The sequence below is a fragment of the Eleginops maclovinus genome, chromosome 4 (genome assembly GCF_036324505.1).
Source record: "Eleginops maclovinus isolate JMC-PN-2008 ecotype Puerto Natales chromosome 4, JC_Emac_rtc_rv5, whole genome shotgun sequence".
NCBI lineage: Eukaryota > Metazoa > Chordata > Actinopteri > Perciformes > Eleginopidae > Eleginops > Eleginops maclovinus.
Genome location: NC_086352.1, coordinates 12,245,606 through 12,268,587, shown reverse-complemented (window position 1 = coordinate 12,268,587; position 22,982 = coordinate 12,245,606). Strand labels below are relative to the sequence as shown.

The following is a 22,982-nucleotide window of genomic DNA, read 5'->3' as shown; positions in this document are numbered from 1 at the left end:
ATGCCTGTATTTTCTCACAATCAAAGTTTAAAAAATAACATTTAGACACTATTTCTATTCAATTTCTCCGTCAAATTACTCCAGGCCAAGGAAATATTTCTTCCTTTCAATTACACTCTATTCATTTGTATTGAACACACATTTGAACAAACTTACTTACACGTTCCTTTATTTTTTTTGAGTTAATGCATCTATTTCTTAATTGTTTAATTCTTATCTGACATTCTCTATATATTCATGCCACTGATACATTTATTTATGTTTCCTCAACATATCAGAATTGTTATGTTTTGCGAAAGATGTTGGATAAATCAGATGGTTAAACATGCCATAAACTATTGAGTTATCTTCCTATTATCTGGTCAAACGTTTTTCTCTTGCGCAGGTAAGCTACTTTATATCGCAATTTATACATTTTGATAAGCGTTACACATGTTTCCATTTTCAAAAAAGAACAATAATAATAAACTATATTTTATATAAAATGTTGTAATTTGCTGCTGCAACAAAATAATGTCCCAGTTTGGGATGAATAAAGTATTTCTGATGCTGATGCTGATATCCAGTCACCCTTGCTCCCCAGCCTAGATTATGAAAGGCTCTAAAGCCTGAATGGTTGAAGTGAATGCACTCATCATTAGCTGCAGTGAACATGTCTGAAACTTGTTTTTGCATTACATGATTTGTGGCTGACACAAAAGTCACTTACATACACTCAATTCCTACAGGAACAAATTGGGGTTAAGTATCTTAACCAAGGGTATTTCGACATGTTGACTGCAGAGGGTAGCATAGACCTGCTGACCCCCTGATTTGCAGATCAGCGAATACCAACGTGTTAGAGAATTACCGTGAGCAGGTGCGGCTGTCTGTCTGCAGCAACTGTTCATTTTCTCTCACATGCTTCTTAAAAACATGTCCTTTGTATTTCAGCAAAAACTGCAGCCACTACAGGAGGTCAGTGATACAATAAATAGCAGATTAAACAGGGCAAACCCAAATATCATGTCCTGTATCATTTTGTTGTGGATGTCCTTGTTGAGAGCCTAAACAAAACAATTGAATACTGGAAGAAAAAAACAGCTCAAACCCTTCTGATTTTGAGGGGTAAAACCGTCTGAACAAAAACCTTGATCTCAATCACATGCACTTGCAGGGGGATGCTTGTGTGAACAAAGGAGAAAGCTGCCTTTAAACAGAAGTCATGCTCAAGGAGACACCTTTTATGATACTACACTAATTAAAAAGGTTTGCTAAGGAAACAAACAGAAAGGAGAACATGCAAGTTGTCTGACAGAGAGATACTTTTAAGAATGAAAGGCAGAGTAGAAAGGGAATGTAATGTAACAAACACACACACACACATGCACCGGTTTCAGATTTCATTCCGGTGTCTTATCAAAGAAGCATTGTGAAGAAGGTCATGTGAGAAAAAGCTCAGAGCAGGAAGGGTTTTAGAGATTTCTGTTGAAAATTGAAACTGTCCTGTCCAAATCTGCTTCCCTGACTTTACCCACCTCCCTTCAATCCAGGACTGTCCATGATGTCCAATCAGATCTGGGAACCTCCCACTGGAGGAGTGTGTTCAGTCACAGGGAAACCCAGGTTTTCATTTGCATTTACATTCCTGCTCTCCTTCATTAGACTTAGCCCTGTATCTGTTGTGGGTTTACAGTACTGTACCTGGGCTTGAAACAATCAAGGTTCATGTTGCATCACTGAAGTGGTTTTCTTCAGAGTCATTATGTAAGTGTACCATCTATCTATCTATCTATCTATCTATCTATCTATCTATCTATCTATCTATCTATCTATCTATCTATCTATCTATCTATCTATCTATCTATCTATCTCTCTCTCTCTCTCTCTCTCTCTCTCTCTCTCTCTCTCTCTCTCTCTCTCTCTCTCTCTGTCTATCTATCTATCTATCTATCTATCTATCTATCTATCTATCTATCTATCTATCTATCTATCTATCTATCTATCTATCTATCTATCTATCTATCTATCTATCTATCTATCTATCTATCTATCTATACTCATGAAACTTTGAATAAGCTTTGCAGTGATTTGACTAACAGTTGATATCTCAATCGAACAACGGTTTGTACAAGGTGCATGACTTCTTGGAATTTATGGTAGTCTAAGCTGCTTTTCAGAGGCTTTATAATACAGAACGATATGACTTGGTGTGGCTAAATTTATGGTTTGAACCCGCTGTGCCAGTCGTAATCTAGAAATGTTAAGAAATGCTGTGGAAAATCAAAATCTGGATAATGGCTTTTTACAGGATACATTGAGAAATATTACAGGATTAACAATGTAAATAGATTTGGATTTAGGCAGATTTTTTATTACTTGTGTAAACGTCATTGTTTAACTAGATGAGAGCATATTGTACTGCTGGTAGCAGCACAGTGTTTTCAACCTGTGTTGTAAAAGTTGTAGTAAATGTGTTCATGTATCTACATTTTCCTACGCACCAGCAAACTGAAATGGATGAAGACAACATCAGGAATAGGAAAGAGTCGCAGAATGTCTCCACTAGCAACAACGTGGACTGTGAGACTAAAGACAAGCCACCTGCAAAGGCTACTGTGCTTCAAAAAGATGTAAGTGTGTGTGTGTGTGTGTGTGTGTGTGTGTGTGTGTGTGTGTGTGTGTGTGTGTGTGTGTGTGTGTGTGTGTGTGTGTGTGTGTGTGTGTGTGTATGTGTGTGTGTGTGTATCTTTGTTTCTGAGAACAAGTCCTATTAGATGTTCACACAGTAGGATCCCACCATCCTTACCTTTTAACATTAATGGGGGCAGGTCCTGAGTACCAGGCTGTACCACAACAACCATCTCAGTGTATTAAGTCCACAATGATCCTCTCAGAGGTGCTGTCCAGGCCCCTTAAACCCTCTAATCCCTAAAGTGAATTTAGGGGGGACGAAAACGATACATCTAACTGGATAAATTAGGATTATTATGACAAATGAATAATAAGCACTACATAAAGCTGCTGACAAATCTGTTTTATTCTTTACATTTAATTTTGCACGATTTAAAAAACACATAAACAAAGACAACAAATATTTTACAGTGTCCGAGGAGCCAGAAAACCCACTGGGTTTATTTCATTTCAAGCAACCACCTAACTTTTGTTATCATAGCAGAATGTTATTGAGAAGAATACTTGAATAATTAAAATAATCACAAAGTATTCAAATACATTTTGCCAGTCACTTTTTGTTTAGTTTTGAGTGCTAATATGTACTGTGCTATAACCACAAAACTCTGGAGAGAGATTGATGAGGATTTTATAAATGTTCATTCATTCATTCATTTATTTGGTCATCAGTTGACCTGCAGGCAGAATTACATGAAAAGTATGTGGGTCACTTTATTATTATAGAAATGTATCCATGTCATTCTTATTGTGGCACTAGAGGAAAAGTTAGGGGACAACAAATTCAGAATTTGAAGCTACAGTTAGTTACAGATACTTATGGCTTATCGAGCACTTGCTTCAGTGTTGGCAACATTATACATTCACATCCAGTAGGCAAATTATTAACTTGCATTTTTCATTGGCTTCATTTAATTACATGGTGTAGAGCCTGAGGTGTCACAATGTCCATGAGGGAGATGAAGGCTATCTGATACTTTAGATTAGTGAGACCTTGAGAATCCGCTCTTGATATTAAAAGTATGACACACTGATACTTTCAACTCAATTGGATATACATAATTTTACTGCATTAGATATCTCCTCATGGCCTGTTCAACAGGAATGCTGACAACTTAGCCTGAATGAGTGTGTCAAATAATACAAAAACAATCAAAGTTTATGTATTTTGACAGACAAAGCCAAGCAAAAGCAACATACAGTAAAATGAAAACACAAAGAATGCAAAGAACGATTAGAAAGAGATACAGCTCAATAGATAAAAACAGTAAAAACATGAAGCAAAATTTTTAAAAAGCTATAAAAGCAATTAAAAGACGACATCCTGTACAAGCAGGTCTATAAAAATGGGTTTTAAGAGGTCGTTTAAAAGAGATTACTGATTTTGAGAGGATTTGCTAGGTCATTCCAAATCAATCATTTCAATAAAGTGACCTATAGTTTTCCTTATTATGGATAGAAACTTTATCATAATGTAAACCGCAGAATAATTAAAAAAAAATTAAAAAAAACTTTCAAGAGGTTTAACAGCATTGAGGGTAACACTTCTGTTATTGTCTCTTCATGTGTTCAGGTTGGTCTGTTAAGTGGCATCTGTCTGATTGTGGGGACAATGATTGGCTCGGGCATCTTCATTTCTCCTAAGTCTGTTCTGCTGTACTCTGGAGCTGTGGGCCCATGCCTGCTCATCTGGGCGGCCTGTGGCGTGTTAGCCACTCTGGGTGAGAACGGCATCTCAACAACATGTGTCTCTTATCAGCATCACATGTCTTTCCCTCTACTTTGATTTCTGTCTCCAAATAGAGAATAGAGATTATGAGAGCACACTATGCAAGAGAACATGCTACAAAACAGACACACAAATAACAACTGTTCTTTTGATGTATATTACACATTAATCTTTTAGTGAAACAATGTCGGATATTGCTCTTGCCATATCTTTGCTACTGCAAGGCACTTTACCTGACTATAAAGGAAAATTAAAGCTGCGAGCAGAGATGAGTGGGTCTTTGACGCTCCACGCAGGTCTGCTGTTGTCCGCACGTCGCCGCGTCACAAAGGTGTCTCGAGGACTCGCCCGTTAGCAACCGTGGGAAGTTTCAGGCCGATCAGAGAATGTACATGGGAGTTACAGAAGTAACCTAAACATGACGCGTGATCTGTCGCCATGGTAACCGCTTATGACGACACCCCATAATAGTCTTAGGTGTCTTGAGGACGGCATCGTTTGGAGAATGTTCACTGGAGTTATGAGAAAACCGTGTTTCATGGCCAGCATTGTGCTTCCATGGCAACGGCATACGATGACACCCCATAATTGCCCTAGGTGTCTTGAGGTCTGCATCGTTATCAAACGTATGAAGTTGGGGGACGTTTGGAGAATGTTCAGTAGAGTTACGGCAACATCGTGTTTTATGGCGAGGGATGCGTTGCCATGGCAACGGCATACGATGACACCCCATAATAGGCGTAGGTGTCTTGACGTCTGCATCGTTATGAAACATGAAGTTTGGAGCCGTTTGGAGAATTTTCACTGGAGTTATGAGAAAGCCGTGTTTCATGGGGAGCTTTGGGTTGCCATAGCAACACTATATGGTGACACCCCATAATAGGCCTAGGTGTCTTGAGGCTTGCATCGTTATCAAACATATTACGTTCGGGGCCGTTTGGAGAATGTTCATTAGAGTTACAGCGACATCGTGTTTTATGGCGAGGGATATGTTGTCATGGAAACGCCACATTTTGAAACCTCAGATTTTAGGTAGAGCTGTTGAGGCATGGACCAGTGATGTACATGTGAAGTTTGGGGGATCGGACCATTTTCCACAGTTACTGCAACATCGTGTTTTATGGCGTGGGATGGGTTGCCATCGAAACGCGACATTTATAAACATCCGATTTGACGTAGAGCTGTTCAGGGCAGCAGTAGTAATGGCCATCTGAAATCTGGGGCTGTTCTGATTATGTCAGTTGGAGTTATGACATCATCTTGGTCCATGGCGAGGGATCACCTAGCATCGGGCAAACTTGAAAATGGGCGCCACATTACGACAACGTCGTGCGATAAAAAAAAAATCTGTTGGATCTCGTTTTACCGCCCAGGTCTCCAGACCTTACTTTCCAAGTTTGGAGTCGATCGGATAAGTGCCCTAGGAGGAGTTCGTCAAAGTACGGAGGGCGTTTTTCCAACTGCAGATTAAAAATGGCTGACTTGCTGTACGTTTTTTCATGCCCCTCCAAGAGGCTTTTTGGTTCGTCTCCGCACCCTAGACATACGTAGCAAATTTTGTTCGTTTATGAGAAAGTTAAAGGGGGGAGGTTACGTTAAAAACGGAAGTGGGCGTGGCTTGCGCATCTTTTTACGCAAAGTTCCGGAACACATTTCACACGTCTATTTTCACCAGTCAATCATAATAATAATAATAATCCTTTCAATATCAATTATGCTTCGAGTACAGTGACCCAACTGTCATGATTTCGGCCCCTTTTTTTGAGTTTTTGACCGTCGTTTTCCCTGTTTTGCAGGGTCTTCGCCGACCTCTGGTCTCAGACCCTAATTAAATTGCTCCCTTTAAAGGTAAAACCTTGACCCTAATCTATCGTATTCAATACTAAGTGTGTTGTACAGTATACTCTTATTGTCAATAGCTCAATATAATAAGAAATATCGATTGAAAACATGATATTGTGTGTGAAGACGTTAGGCCTTGTGAGTGTTTGTTAATGAGTTTTTCTGGTTGATTTCTCACTAACCAATTGTCTCCCTCTAAATCTATCCCTACACCCTTATTTTTAGTGTATGAAACGCACAATACATTTAAGTTTAAAATGAATGGACTGATTATACTTGAGTATTATTAGTTTTGCTTTTTCAAAATGTCCGTACATTTCTCCCTGCTTTTGTTATTGTGAATCTGTGATTATTTTTTAGGGAAAATCATGAGAGCCCTTCTTACTCATTGCCTGAAACACTTATTCTGTGTCTTCGTAAACATGCTGTAATTATTTGTAATTATTGACACAATTGGCAGAATGATGTTACTGAAAGTGGTCATGGAAAAAAACAACTTGGTCAACAAGAAAATGAGTTGCCTGGTAAGGAGAGAGTAATTGCTGTAATTCAATAACTGTCGAGTCAGTTTGTTTGGGAACTGAACAACAATGATTTACTCGGTAAATTGATAAGATTCCCAAGCTACTCTTTAGTGGCTTTGTCAAGTGTTTTTGTATGCTTAAAAAACTCAGAGTTAGGAGGTAGAACATATTCATGTTTATCTGCATAGACTTGGTTTACAAGTTTAACAAACTAAAACAATCTGTGAGATAAAAAAATGAGCTGCAGTGATTTGTTTTTCACACAACTTTGAACTTTGGCTTTGGCTTGCCTACCTTTACACTCCTTAACGTTAAAGTATTTTATTATGATTTCTCTATATGACTTAGTGCTCTTAAGGGTGTGTACCATCATTTGGGTTGCACCATTGCTGGATCTGATATTATCTACAACAGTGACTTCACAGTATTTTGTTTTCAATTACTTTTTATTTTATTTCCTTCATTTCCATTCCCTCTATCATTTGGGTTGCTTGTTTGGACCCACATTCAGAATTATCCTTGAATTTTCTAACAGAACAATTATAAAACTCCCCTTGTTTACTTTACATATCTCACATGGATTTATGACTTTACAGGAGCTCTGTGTTATGCTGAGCTTGGCACCATGATCACCAAATCGGGGGGGGAGTATTCGTATTTTTCAGAGGCTTTTGGCTCCCTCGTAGCCTACCTCTTCTCCTGGACCACTGTTATGGTGCTGAAGCCCTCCTCCCTCGCCATCATCACTCTGAGCTTTGCAGAATATGCCTCCACTCCTTTCTACCCCGGCTGTACTCCCCCTGTCATTGTCACCAAGTGTCTTTCAGCAGCAGCTATATGTAAGTTTACTCTTTTCCTTGTGACTCAAGCTTTAATAACAGTACATCACACATGACTTGTTGATTACACTTTTAAAGTTGTTGTAATAAATGTTGTTTTTTAACAGTGATTCAAGGGGGTAGGGTCAGGAGTCGGGGGTCCAATAGAGAGATTCAGATTGAACTTACTTTGTCAACAGGCCAGAAACAGGACTTTGAATAAAAAGGCAGAGTGTGTCAATAATCAAAGATTTCCTAACAAGTTAATAATATGTCAGATTATTTGAAAAAGTGTTCATACCGCCCCCTAAAGGCCAAATAAGATTAACTGTGAGAGCTATTATCTGCAAAATTCACTTTTTGCCTCCCTTTTACTTACATGCACTTCTGTATTTACATCTTAGCTTCGTGTGGAGTTAAACTTTGGTGAACTTTAAGACAAATATTGCATTGGTAGGTGGGGGTTACCTGGCTGCTTTCAAGGTTTTCTGACCATTCCCTCATGTAGGTTTTTCTCGACCCGTCAAAATAAATGGCTAACTCAAAGAAATACAGCTTAGCTGATGAATAATATGTTTCTTAGAGTTTGAAATAAGGTTGTGTGGGAGACTCCAGGAAATTAGAGGAAACATAGGTAGCTGATGAGGAGAGTTACCTTACGTCAACTCATTTTGTTCATTGGAACATCATTGATACCAAACAAATGTGAAATAATTGTAACACTGTTGAAGTCTGCATCATAGGGTAAGGGACATGTTTTGAGGAAATAACAGTATAGAAATAATAACTCTTCATTTCAAATCACCAGATTGGTGTGCTTATTTTCCTCACTTTGTGTGTCTTCTCAGTTTTGATCGTCACCGTCAACTGTTTGAGCGTTAAGCTGGCGAACTACGTGCAGAACTTCTTCACAATGGCCAAACTTTTCATCATTCTTGTCATAGCGGTAGCTGGCATGGTTATGTTGGCACAAGGTCAGTTTCCTTTATATACAACTGTACTTTAAAACATTTGAATGAAAAGTTTGATAACAATGTATGTACTGTTGTGTATTTGTGTCCAGGAAACTCTGAGAATTTCTCAAATGCATTTGAAGGCTCATCATCGTCCGTTGGAGCAATTGGACTGGCATTTTATAACGGGCTTTGGGCTTATGATGGATGGTAACGATTATACTTCACTTCACTGAGCACTTTAACTCAAGGATTAACCACGCTTCTTTCTAAAGCAATGCATTGAAGTATACTTTTCAACTTATACGATAAGCCTTTTCCTGCTACATGGCTTTATATCGGGAGCACTTTGACTCTACTCATCCTCTCAGCTACTCTTGAACCTTGTTTCCTTTCTCCCATTCTGTGAATTCAAGCCTCAAACAACCTTGTTATTATCTCCAGGAAAGACCCAGTTCCACAGTTCCACAATTTAATCAAGTTAGGGTTTTTCATTTACTGAAAATCTGTCCTCCTTGGTAAACAGGTATTATATTTTCTCATAGTAATGAGATGCCGTGTTGTTGCATGGCAGAGACTTGAAAGGGCAGTGGGGCCCAGTGAGTGGCAGCTGCTTCCCCAGCTGTTCACTCTTCATTCTTGTGCACACTAAATGCATGCAGGGCAAGTGACAACCTCCTGGTCTGAAAAATGAAGCCAATGTGAAAGTGCCGTAAACTTGGTTTCCATTTAATGGACAACAGGGTCTGAGTAAACTGGTATACAAAGTCTATGACAAAAATGATCCTACTTCTCACATGATTTATTAACTCAATCATTAGTTTAAAGTCTTCTTCAAAACAGCCTGATGTTCATTTTTTATAATGTGGGTCTCTTTTAAAATAGCTGATAAAGCATCATATGCATTAGGGTCTAACAACGTACACTGTGTTTCCTATAATATAAAGTCAGTTTTTACATTCTGGTGACCTCGGTAAACATTTAAAGAGAACAACATTCCTCGGCTAGCATTCGGTTGCACTTTGCTCCACCCTCTTGTGTCACTTCTGGTTAAAAAGGGACAAGATTGTGTCTGTGTTGTATTTGTATTTCCTCTTCAGGAGTGGGTCCTATTACTGGGTTTGTGTCTTCATTGTAACATTGGGGTTTCCACACCAATGCTTTTGTCTCTAGTGCTGTGTGACCACCTGGGATATTTATGTAGTTAGCCTCCCTTCGAATCCTCCTGGCACTGGAGTGTGTGGCTGTGCATTGTAGCCTGACTGAGGTGCCTGTCTTTGTAATGTGTAAGGTCAATTTGGATGGCCTACATGTACATCTTCAATCCCAGTCAGTGTTCCTGAGGGCAACTGGAAAGATGGCCTCATCTGAACTGTGCACTTTCTTTTTTCTGTTATGTTAGAATCACAGCAGGGGTTTCAATCTATAACCTTCTGTACCAGTAAGGCTAATCAGAGATCAAAGCCCATGTGAAACACCACAGCATACCAAAATACCATGTCCCTGACATTGAATGCAGTGATCCACTGCAGGAAAAACTAGGTCGTTCTGCATGGTGGAGCAAGTCCATGCGCATTTCAGTGTGCTGTATTGCAGAGGAGATTGAGCAAACACTTTACTGTTATACATGCACTATTTAGTTGTTTGAATGTCTTGTTTTATGGTAATATGCACAGTTTATAAATGACACATATTCCTTGTTTTTAAGGAATCAACTGAATTTCATTACAGAAGAACTGAAGAACCCATTCAGGTAAGACCGATAAGTTTAGTCTCAACCTTTTAAAAAAAAATTGCAATCATTTATAATAGTTATTATACAGAAAGCAGCATTTCTTTTTGTAGGCCACACACCCTTAAATTGCACATGAGTAAATATTTTCTGTCAATTCATTTCAGGAACTTGCCATTGGCTATCATCATTGGGATCCCTTTGGTATCTGTGTGCTATGTGATGGTCAACATTGCTTACTTCACTGTTATGACCCCCACTGAACTGCTGCTGTCCCCAGCTGTTGCCGTGGTAAGAATCATAGATTGTTGCTTTGGTTATTGAGAAAAAATGGGAGCCAAAAAGTTTCAAAATTAACTTGTAATGATTTAGCTTTGTAGTGTTAATTGGGGAATTATTTTCGAGTATCTAGACCTGCCTCTATCAATTGTTTCCCCCCCATATACAGTATGTACACTTGAGACTTAGCCTTAATATTTATAGCAGCTCTGTATTTGTTTTTTTGTGTTATCCTTTTTTTGTTTCTGAAAGATTTGTTTATGCCTCCTTAGACTTTTGGAGACAGAGTCCTCCACCCTTGGTCTTGGATCGTTCCTCTCTTTGTTGTCTTCTCTACTTTCGGCTCTGCCAATGGAAGCTGCTTCACCGCTGGCAGGTAAAAAGCACAACTGTCACAACATTTATGAAACACAGAAGCAAAATGAAAAAAATGTTTTGTCTGTGTGAATATACAGTATGTGGTTTGCATAATCAAGAAAGAAAGCACAAGTAAACAGAGTTCAAGAAGGTTAGTGAGAATACTGATGTGCATTAGAGGTGGAGAGCCTTTGACAGTCAAAAGGAAAGAGATAGAGAATAGAAACAAAAACTCAAGAAACTCCAGTCCAAGAACAATCCTCAACAAAATAACAACAACACATTTCTAATTCTCTTTCTCACAGAATCGCCTATGTGTCTGGTAGAGAGGGTCACATGGTGAAAATCTTATCCTATATAAGCCTGAAGCACTACACTCCAGCTCCTGCTCTCATATTCAATGTGAGTCTTGCATATTTAATCAGACCCCTTGTATTTTTTAATTTGGTCTTACATGGTCATCTGTCTTTTTTCAACATCTGCATGATGGTTCACACTGTACTGAAAACAAAAACGTAAGAAGTAATTTTACCAGAAGCCTACATTATTTTTGTATTATCCAAAATTATATAAATAACGTATTCACTGTGTTGTTTACATTAAAGTAAACAATATATTTTTCTGTTTGGTTTCTCTATGTTTAAGGGTATTTTGGCTACTATCTACATTATCCCAGCAGACATCAACACCCTCATTAACTACTTCAGCTTTGCTCAGTGGGGGTTTTATGGTCTGACAGCACTGGCTCTCATAGTCATGCGTTACACCAGGAAGGAGCTGCACAGACCAGTGAAGGTGAGGACTCCCTATCAAAGTGTTTAAGGATGTGTGTTTGGGTGCTTTGTTAATTTGAATCTGTATCTTTATCTGCTGGGAATTTCACAAATGCCCGGCCCAAGAATTAACACTTCTTAATAGAGTCTTCAATATATAATTTATGGAGGTAAAACTAAACTTTTGCATAGCTTTTTTTTTTTTTATCTCAACCCTGTGCAAAAGATCATAGTTTGATATTTTTCTATTATAAATGAAATACAACTCAGTTGATATGTTCTTCTCATTAGGATAAAGACTTATTTGTGTACAGCTGCAAATATTGTGAAAGAGACTTGAAGCAATGTATTTTTTGAGCAAAAATAAACCTCCAGTTAGCAGAACTTGTCAACTTTTGCAGAAATAATGGATATTAATTTGGGTTTGGGATTACAGGGCAGAAGTAAAGGTTCACACTAAAAAGAGGACATGTTGTGATTACTCGTAGGTGCCGATTTTCCTGGCAGGCATAATGGTGCTGGTGTCCTGCTACTTAGTACTGGCTCCCATCATTGATAAGCCAGAGCTGGAGTACCTTTATTGTACTGTCTTCATATTGAGTGGACTTCTCCTCTACTACCCTTTCGTCCATCGGAAGGTCAACTGGGCACGCAGAATCATGAGTATATTTATTTTTTACAGACATTTCTCTCATTGTGTTTTTCCTGACCATCAGTTTAGACTAAACAACAACCAAAGGCAATTCAGTGTTATGTTGTGCTGATGTCATTTAAATGTCCATTCACCTGCAGGACCCATCACTATGCATCTCCAGCTGCTGATGGAAGTAGTTCCTCCGGAGAAAACCTCATGAGAAGAGACAGAATTTACAACGAGCTCAACTTCTGCTGTTTGTCATGAAACATGTTGGGGCTGGGTTTTTTTTGTTTAGTTTTTAAAGCAGCTACGCACTTTGTGACCAGAGTGGATCACAGTTAAAAAATCATAGCTGACCTCGGTTGTACAAAAGTAACAGGAGATGTGGGTTGTCCATGAACCAGCTTACAGGTGTTACAGGAAATCATGAGTCATTTCATTTCAGGGACAAATGAAGAGGATTTACTTTTCTAAAGATTGTCCTTTAGGAATACATACACATATAATTTAGATGTATAAGATATTTGAAATAAAAAGTGTGGAGGAGTTTGTGAGTTGTAGAATTTGACCATGTTCTTATGATGACCCTCCACACATAATCAAATAAATCACTGACAAAGTCTTTTTAAAAATAAATAAATAACCAGCATCAATCCTTTAGTAAGTGTGTAGAACATTTCTTCATGTTCAGGTGATGTGGAATTTAATTACCAAAGATCACTTCATTCAGAACTACTGGAGGATTTAGATATGCATGATCTGCACATAAAAGGATGCAGAATACAACGTGACTACTCCGACGGACATCTTTTTTATTTATATAGCTCCTGTGGTTGTAAACTGAAACACAAATATGGTTTAAAAACTCTCTCACTTTTATCTTTCACACTGGGATACACTGGATGCATTGTGCTAGCCGTTGTTTATTAAATGTATTAATGTTGCATAAACTGGACATGTAGTCAAGCGAATATACCTACTGTGTTTTACTAACTTCAGCACAGTGTGCTCTGAGAAGCTGTATGCACTCTGTCACGTGTAAACTCACAAAGTATGGATACTAGTTATGTTTTGTTAAGGAATATGCTGAGGTATATGCTTTTGACTATAGGCACAACAAACCGTGAACCTAAAAACTAAAGCCTAAAGCATTAAGTATTGAACATCATCATATAGACTGCAATCACCTTCATTTCATGGATTTGTGAGCTATATTAGAGATTTCCTACCTTTTGTTAAGGGAACAACTGGGTCATTAGTTTTATGGCCACAGTTATGTGTAAGAAGAATATGATTTGTGATGAACAAGGTCTCAATTGTCCACCAGAGGTCAGTACAGCATTGTTAAACAGAAGAGCAAAGGCATGGCGTGTCTGTGCTTTCATTATGATATATTAGCAATATATAATGCATAATGCATGAATATTTAATATTTCCAATAATATGTAATATTACTTTGATCTCATTGTGAGTAATAGTATTCAAAGGGTGAAGAAGGGGAGCACTACAGTCTTTACTGTCATAATATGTGAACACTATACCTAGGACGGCATGAGGACATCTAAGTAAAGATGACATGTCATGGCCATACATTGCAGTTTGTGTTGAAAATCACACATTTGATTTTTTTTAGCATGTACTGCAGCTGGACTGTCAGAGAATTTTACTGTAATGTTTAGCGGTTTGGTTACAATTGGGACAAACTACTTTGTCATAAAGAGTAAATTGCTAGTAAGAATATAAAAAATAACTTGCACACAAATGTCATACATGACATAATGGTATTTTCAGAATATGGCAGTTGACTTTGTTTTGGGTCGTTCTCAATCTTTTTCTGACATACTGCTGTATAGTATGAGTGGCTTCATAAAGTAAACAGGCCAAAGCTGCATTTGGTCTTTGTTGCCCTCTAGTGGCACACGGTCTTTCCATACAAAGTAAATCTTTCATGTGAAATCCAGTGGTGTAAAAGTGAAGATTTTCTACATTGGGTGCCACTTAATCCACATCGTGTGCTAAATCCACATCGGCTGTGCTAAATGAGAGAACATTTGCATGGACTCTGCGCAGCATCCTCTGCCAAATTAGGTTGGAACTGTTTAGAGAATCAGCATGTTGGTTGTGTTGCCTGGCCTGTTGCATTTGGCTCCTTTTAGACATGCATTGTGAAGAATGCAGAATCAAGTCCACCGGTCACAAAAACACTGAGCATTTTTTTGTTTACAAGCTGTAGGACTGTCTTGGAAACAGGCCAGCTCAAAGGTATAGTTGTGATTTTGCTTATATAAAGTAGCTGCAGCATAAATGCCTTGGCTAACTTTATTATTAAGTCATCCTGCTATCATCTTTTTGCTTTTTTGAAATGTTGCACTAAACAGAGACCAGGTTTTCATAGTGTTTCATCACTCTTTAACGGGCACTGTGTCCCAGGATCAATGAAACCAGTTTTAATTGTGGACACAGAAGAAAACTTCAAAGCACTCAGAATTTACAGGGGGAAAAAAGCCTAAAATGATGAAAGATAATTCTCCAATCATTTATCAAAATGAGAATTAGTCAAGTAAGTTTTTTGTAGTTGTTGTTATTCACGTTCACATATCTATAATAAACTCACTAGATCACAGGGAAGTGTGAATAGTGTCTGTGTGGGATATGTGGGTGAATTTTCATGAATGACTCAGTGTGCCTGACAGTATGAGGCATCATTCATCCAGCTGCTGATTGTGTGGGGTCGGGCAGAGGAAGCACTTTACTGCTCAGTCCGATTTCATGAATAAAATACTGCTTAATTAATCAGATGCGTATGGAATGTGTATAAATAGTTAGGCAATGTCAGAAAGAATACACACATCTATTTTGATATGTAGTAATATATATTACAAATAATTTCAAGCATTCAAAATCTGTGAGTGAAGAAGTGTCATCAGACGACACACTGTACAAAAATGAAAGGGGAAAAAAGGAAATCATTATTCATTCATTGTTTGGACCTTTTATGAAATATGGAATAATTTCATCTCACGCTGTTTTCAAATGACTGATTGAATCTTTAAAAAAAATCTGTTGGATTTTATAAGATAATCATAATATTATTTGATCGAAAATATTAATCTTCTTTTTTTTTTTTATCCAACACAGGGGACATTTCCTTGTTGCATAAACAATAAAAAAAAACATATCCAGATAGCCAATTTCCATGAAAGATAAAGCACATAAAAAGTGCACCCTCTATTGAAACACAGGTTCTTTGTTCTATAAATAACTATAAATGATACACGCAGGAAGTTTCAGAGAACGGTATGTGATGCTTTAAGTGGTGAGTGATGCTGACATACACAATAAGTGTCATATTAAGTGACTGGCAGTAGCGCTCTTCTCACACTGTCTGTTGCTGAAGGAGCTGCTTAAGGCCCCCACAGTCTCAGACAGTGGGTGAGAAGTTTCGTCCATGATTGACGTCAGCTTGGCTTACATCGACATCCCACCCACCTATGCAATCTAGGAAGAAGTTGAAGATGGAACTAGCCCTCTTAAGCAGTCTATTGAATCTTTTTCTGTCCTTTATGTCTTAAGGAAGTCTATCACCATCTCTCTGTCTTACTTGCATTAAAGTGAAGGTGGTCGGCCTTACACCAGTCTAAAAAGAACCACAATGACATCCAATTCTGGCCGTACTGGACCTCAAATTCTTACTCAAAGTCTGCCTCCAAAAATGTTAAAAAATACTTTTTTGGTTATTTCCCACAAATGGAAGCACAAGGCTCTTTCTCTGTCATTATGCATTTATAGATCTTGACTCATCCCGCCGGTAGCAGAGTTCAGGAGCAAAAAGTCTGTTGCATTAAAATACCAGATAAGCAGAATTTTCAAAGGTTTTTAAAGTTAGAATCAATTTGTTCATGTGCAAATCTTTTCAGGCAGATAAAAGACAACAGAAGATGATAACATGCAGCATATTCTGAACGCACACAATTTAAACAGGTGCACATATACCTTTTTTCAGACTGTATACATTTATTTCAAAACTTTCCTAAAATGAGATGAACTGGTCATGTATGCTGGCTCTGATATAATCAAGTTCAATTGATTCCTGTTTATAATAAATTATAACTGGTCCTAATCAAACTTTGCATTAGTGCCATGGGGAATTGATTGAACACTAATATGCAAAATATTCTGATGAAAGTGAATGTGCACTACATTAGACACACACTGTCTGCGCATATGCATGCAGCCTTGCATGTACTTACAGTACACTCAAATCTTGTCAATGGATAGACGGCTCTGATGAGCCCTCATCTACATCTTATTATCATCACATTACTGCACTTTTCCAATCAGTTACTGCATTAGCATTTTGAAAAGAACTACGCAATCATTCAGCGACCTTTCGAAAAACTGCTTTATAATGTGTCACTGATGAACGTATGTTATAAATGAAGTCTGCAGTGTTCTGATTGTTTTTGAATTATCAGAAATGATTCAAGTCCTCAGTAAAGTATTGAACCTGCAAAAGTTTGGATATGATATTGCTTGTGCTAGCTCTGGGTTTATCTGTCATCCTTGATATTTGACTTACTCACTGTTTGCTCCACTGAGAATTCAGCAATATTAAACAAGAGTTATTGGTTAGGAAAAAACTATAATTTCACAGTTAAACTGTAAATATACTCAGCTTATTTTGGCACCTGTGGGCAGAGAACATTGGGTCACAGTGAGAAATAAAATTCCTGCTGAGCCCAAACACAAGTGGGGAAAAGGAACCAAGTGTCACTTCATGCAGAGGAGTCTGTTTTGTCAACACGACCTGTTTTCCTCCATTGGAGGGCACACTTGAATAAGCAGTGGCAGTGAAGTGAGCCACAGCCGTTTCTTGTACACTGTGATCCTTTTACAGGACAGTATCCACATCCCATCTTCCCCCAGACACATTCCCCAGATTTGTAGCTCACCCCCACCTGGCACTGCTCCCAGAAATGTTCTGGCATTGCCTTTAGTGTTAAGAACATTATGAAAAAATGCTTTTCATTTGAATTATTATATTTCAAATGACTCTTCTCTCACAAATGTCTCATTAATAACTGTGTTTGACAGCCTTTCTCTTGCCACTATGAATGCCTGTTTGTCTCCCTTTTTCTGGCTGGCCTACTGCTCATTTTCTTAAAGAGAGATTATGTCGTGTTTGCTGAATAACATCACTTTTGGTATTTATGGGATCATGTTGATTGCAAAATATGTAATGTATATCAAAAGTAGAAATGAGAAACTTGTTATTTTCAGTCAAAGTAATATATATCTAAAGTTTGCAAACAGTAGCCTGTACTATCCACTGTACACTGCTGATCCAGAACCTATTTAGGCTGAAGCACACACAGTGTTTTATTGCCTATAAATTCAGTGTTTAATTTGTGAGAAGATGAATGTGTCCTTTAGTGTTGCAAAAGTCACATAGTGGTGCTTTAATTTACAGTATTGTGTAGGAGAACCGTCCAACAAGGCCACGTATTTATTTTTATCCATATATGATTCATTAATGTATGAACTTAGCCCCCTGAGCTGCCCTTTCTCTTTTTCTCTTTCCCTTCTCTCGTACGTTTCCAGGTGTTTTACAGTAAACATTAATAGATAGTGAATTAATTACAACAGATACCGGAATTTCAGGTTGTCATTTTTTGTCAGTGCTTGCTGCGCATCCCTTTTATTTATTTTTTAGTAAGCAGTACGTCTGTCTTCCTGTACTATCCATCTCTTTCACTGTCTTCCTCACCCTCAGCCTTTTTTTTCTCTCACACCCTGTCTCTCTGTGCACTCTCTCACACTTCCTCTTCCTCTCTCTCCCTTTCTCCTGCCAGGATTTTCTCTGTATTCCCTTTGATCTTCCTCCTCCTCTCCTCTCTTTGCCCTGTTAAGGCTCTTCACTAACTTTAATTGAGCAACTTAGAGATCAGTGGCTGATGCTATCATAAACATTCGCTCACAGGTGAAATCTCAGTGTGTGTGTGTGTGTGTGTGTGTGTGTGTTGAGTTATTTGCATGTTTTTGTTAATACCACATTTGTATTCACACATATGCACGGCTGTGACGCTGTGTGTGTGGAAATGTGAGGGATCGGCAGCGGAGTTGAAATAAATATATAAAAAAAGTGCTTCTTGCTAATTGTGTTGCTGTGCATGCTCCACTCTTGCACCCGCTGTAGTTTCTGGCTGTTTAGCGGCTCTTTGATCAGAAGATAGTGAGATGGTAGGGAGGCTAGTTAGGCAGGCTCCCCCGCATGATGTACGGGTGGCTCCACTACACATTCTGCACACAGTAGGAGGCTGGACGGAATATGTGTGTGTGTTTAAGAGTGGAAGAGAGACAGAAAGAGAGGGAAGAAAAAGAAGCAGGCGGAGGTAGACAGACATGTTTTTGGTGAAAGAGATGAAAGGAGAGTCGACTAGAAAGAGAGTGTAACACAATGAGAGGGAATAGGTAGGGGGGCATTTTGTCTTGACTGAAGGACTGCAACAGCTTTTACTGGCTGCCTGGCAGGGTCCTCTCTGATGTGTATCCAGCCTGTGTGTACTTCTAAATACTGCTGCTTCACAGTAGAGTTTTGATTTCACAACTCCCTGTCAAAGGAGGTTTTCCTCATCTGTCATTGAGCATTTGTGCAACTCATATTGATAAAAAAAACTATTTGTACTTATCGTCATTCGGGTTCAATCAACACACAGCAAGTGCAATACATTACACCACATTGCCAAATGTTTTGCGAAAAAGCGAGAGAAATTACAAAAAGGTATAATACTAATAAAAAAAGCTGGCGAAATCAACCGACTTTTTCTTTCTTCAACCAACAAGATTGATATGTCATTTAGTTTTTATAAAATATAAACTAAATATGCAGGATATATCACTCTCAGATACTGAAGAGCTAATATCCAAAGTCCAAATAACCCGCTTCTTCAAATCAATACTGCTGTTTTCACACTTAACTGACTAATAGGTAATCCTGTTTTCTGATATACCCCCTCAGAGCAAATCTACCAGCTGTGACATGTTGCTTGTCCCAAGTCAATAACACCCGGCCTGCCTATCTAGGCATGGCATTAAAAGATAAGACAGACTCTCATTTATGGACAAATGTGTTCACATAGATTTCCCATACAATCCATCTATAGCTTGATGCAGAGAGCTTGCCTCTCATATTAGCAGCCATGAATCAACTCACTTTATCGACACATGGAGTAATGCGAGTGCAGCTGGGTATCAAGCACGCACAGAGCAGGCTATGGTTTGTTACTATAAATAAATATATTGTATTTGTTACACTGGGGCTGGATGGAGAAGTAACACCTTGGATAGAGATTAGGCCATACTGAGTTACGTCAAACATAAATAAAATGTAGTGCCAAACCACCCCACCTTTTCACCTTTAACATAAACAGGATTGTGTCTCGCAGATTATCAGAACTTCTTCTTTGATGTGAGCCATGGGAAAATGAATTTGGGAGCTGCCCTTGTGGCAGAAACTCTCTTTAAAGAGAAGGCCTTCCAGGAGCAGTTGCTGTATCAAAGACATTTCTTCCCAGCAATTTCACAGAGCTGTAGTGCTGTCCCTTGGTGTGAGGAACAAAGCCTGCAAAATATCCCTTGCCATGTCCCTTAGTGAATAGGAGAAGGGTCAAGAGCCTGTCAGTTTTACCTCTCATGCTAGATCTGAAATTAAATACAGGTCTTCACATACATATTAAAGATAGCAAGCATGACAATTGATACAACATTCAACATGTGATCACACTAGTACTGGTTTCTTATTGAGCTGAATTTACAAACGTGTGTTTGATCCAGAGTCTAATTAATTCCTTAAGTTCTTGTGTTTATAGCAGGGGAGAGAAGAGAGGGTATACAGTATGTAGGAGAGGGGATGTGTCTTTGAAGTGGTGCTCTGAAAGTCTCTAGAGGATAACCAAGCCTGAGGCTGGTCTCAGGCTGTGGGGAGAAGCAACCACCACTTTTCCACTGTGGGGCCAAAATCTGGTCTTGCCATGGCAATATACACCAAACTACCATTGTTATGTGTTTATTTGTAAGAATATACCATCAGAAATGCAATGTCTTCAGGCGGAAAGAGGTCAACAGAGAATATATGTGATTGAGATCAAGATACAAACAAAAGCTAAGCCATTGCATTGTTTGGCCCGGCACTGGAATATGGGCTCTTAGCACCACTGAAAAATGAGATTTTGCAATCCTCTGCGGTACACCCCTCCCTGTGCCTAACTAGCTAATGAACTATCAGCTATCTATCTTCATTCCACCCAGGGCCCACTTGTCCTTCCCTGCAGACAGAAGCTGCTTCTTGGCAGGTCTTGCTGAGGGGAATCTAAACCTCCTGGCAGTAAAGTAAAGTGTTACATTCTTGTGAAAGTCATTTTGAGGTGAAAAACAGGATTCATTGATGCTATTTCTGTTGTCGCAGACAGCACCATCAATATTTGTGAACATGAAACAACTTAATTCCCAAGCTAGAAAACAGGCAGCTCTAATCATCTGTGATATCTGCTAAATACTAAATCCAAGTTCCTTTAGTCATAACAAGCTGCATATGTTTTAAGGAGGAGATTAATCTCACACATAAACCTATTAATTAAGAATGATTTAAGCAGCACAAACCTGTCGACTCTAGGTTTGGTTGACTTTCCCAAAGTTCTAGACAAACAATTTCATGTTTAAGGTCTAATGTATAACAGATTTCAAAATTGACGTTTCATAATGTCTTAAACTAAACACATGTCGTCCTGAGATTTCAATTTGGAAAGCCATCTATACTGTAGTCAAGTGTGTACCTTTGGGAGTGGTTCAGTGTTAGACAAACGTGCCTGCATTTGGCATTACCTGAAAAACAATACAATTGGCATTGAAAATATTGTGTGGATTTTATTTTAATATTATTAGGCAGGAAAACATTTATGGTAACTAACAGCCAGATTTTTGACTTGTCAAAATAAAAGAGCATAGGTGCAACTAATACGAAATAATAATGTTTTATTTAGACCCTTTTAGAAAGACATGTCAGTGAGCAAGCATGAACAATGCCAGGGCCATTGAAACAGCAAATACACAAGGATATGGCATGATGATGTTTAGCATGTGACAGTTTGTATGTGCTTGGCTGTTAGGATAGTACAGTTAAGGCTAAGAAGATGTTATTGCGCAATTCAATTTCAGGGATAAACCCTAGCTATTAGTATTCATCCTCGTTGAACAATAATACTTATTGAATGGATGCCAAATTTCAAGGCCATTCATCCAACAGTTGTCAAGTTGTTTTTGCTCTGCAGTCTAATAAAGTGTTGGACAAACAGAGTGAAGGACATCCCAATGGACCGGCTGAGCCAACATTGACATCCTAATTCCAACAAGGAAGAGCCAAAGATCAATTAATAAACCTAAATATTCGTTCTGGAATACACTCTGCTTTGTGTTAATGTAGAGTGTTAGGGAATGGTTTGCCTAGGTGTTTAACCTTTGACCTAGTTCATAATTTTCTCCTTCCTGTCTGTATTCCCATGGCATAGTTCTTTGGCCTTCGGGTTGCTGTAATCTCCCTCAAGGAGGGGCAGCTTGGGTGCATTGTTGATGCCAGTCTATGACCGAGCACAAGCTGACCTGAGATTAGTTTATTGTTAAGGGACATCTAGAAGCCCTTCTTATCTGGAATGTAGGTTCCCTGACGTACAGGGATGTATGTACAGTGGGGCAAAAAAGTATTTAGTCAGCCACCAATTGTGCAAGTTCTCCCATTTAAAAAGATGAGAGATGCCTGTAATTTTCATCATAGGTACACTTCAACTATGAGAGACAAAATGAGAAAAGAAATCCAGGAAATCACATTGTAGGATTTTTAATGAATTAATTGGTAAATTCCTCGGTAAAATAAGTATTTGGTCACCTACAAACAAGCAAGATTTCTGGCTCTCACAGACCTGTAACTTCTTCTTTAAGAGGCTCCTCTGTCCTCCACTCGTTACCTGTATTAATGGCACCTTTTTGAACTCGTTATCAGTATAAAAGACACCTGTCCACAACCTCAAACAGTCATACTCCAAACTCCACTATGGCCAAGACCAAAGAGCTGTCAAAGGAGACCAGAGACAAAATTGTAGACCTGCACCAGGCTGGGAAAACTGAATCTGCAATAGGTAAGCAGCTTGGTGTGAAGAAATCAACTGTGGGAGCAATTATTAGAAAATGGAAGACATACAAGACCACTGCTAATCTCCCTCCATCTGGGGCTCCACGCAAGATCTCACCCCGTGGGGTCAAAATGATCACAAGAACGGTGAGCAAAAATCCCAGAACCACACGGGGGGACCTAGTGAATGACCTGCAGAGAGCTGGGACCAAAGTAACAGAGGCTACCATCAGTAACACACTACGCCGCCAGGGACTTAAATCCTGCAGTTCCAGACATGTCCCCCTGCTTAAGCCAGTACATGTCCAGGCCCGTCTGAAGTTTGCTAGAGGGCATTTGGATGATCCAGAAGAGGATTGGGAGAATGTCATATGGTCAGATGAAACCAAAATAGAACTTTTTGGTAAAAACTCAAGTCGTCGTGTTTGGAGGAGAAAGAATGCAGAGTTGCATCCAAAGAACACCATACCTACTGTGAAGCATGGGGG

General features: G+C 38.7%; 1 protein-coding gene across 2 annotated transcripts; it reads left to right on the top strand.

The window, feature by feature from the left end:
- The first annotated feature begins 1,602 nt into the window (after positions 1-1,602).
- slc7a9 (solute carrier family 7 member 9) lies at positions 1,603-13,280 on the top strand. 2 transcript variants are annotated; one of them, XM_063882593.1, is made up of 13 exons: positions 1,603-1,746; positions 2,487-2,612; positions 4,244-4,391; positions 7,362-7,604; positions 8,432-8,557; positions 8,647-8,746; positions 10,245-10,289; positions 10,436-10,559; positions 10,820-10,923; positions 11,210-11,306; positions 11,550-11,699; positions 12,166-12,340; positions 12,470-13,280. In XM_063882593.1, exons 2-13 carry the CDS (start codon positions 2,496-2,498, stop codon positions 12,529-12,531), a joined length of 1,491 nt encoding a protein of 496 aa, XP_063738663.1. In that variant the 5' UTR covers positions 1,603-1,746; positions 2,487-2,495; the 3' UTR covers positions 12,532-13,280. The 2 variants fall into 2 exon arrangements, with proteins under 2 accessions (XP_063738663.1, XP_063738664.1); XM_063882594.1 differs by lacking the exons at positions 1,603-1,746; positions 2,487-2,612 and adding an exon at positions 6,196-6,247.
- The last annotated feature ends 9,702 nt before the right edge of the window (positions 13,281-22,982 follow it).

Bases quoted from the DNA above. Each gene is read 5' to 3' on its own strand.
- slc7a9 (XM_063882593.1), top strand. From the start codon at position 2,496: ATGGATGAAGACAACATCAGGAATAGGAAAGAGTCGCAGAATGTCTCC. The intron at 8,747-10,244 runs GTAACGATTATA...CTTGTTTTTAAG, and splicing joins CTTTGGGCTTATGATGGATG to GAATCAACTGAATTTCATTA. The intron at 10,924-11,209 runs GTAAAAAGCACA...TCTTTCTCACAG, and splicing joins AGCTGCTTCACCGCTGGCAG to AATCGCCTATGTGTCTGGTA.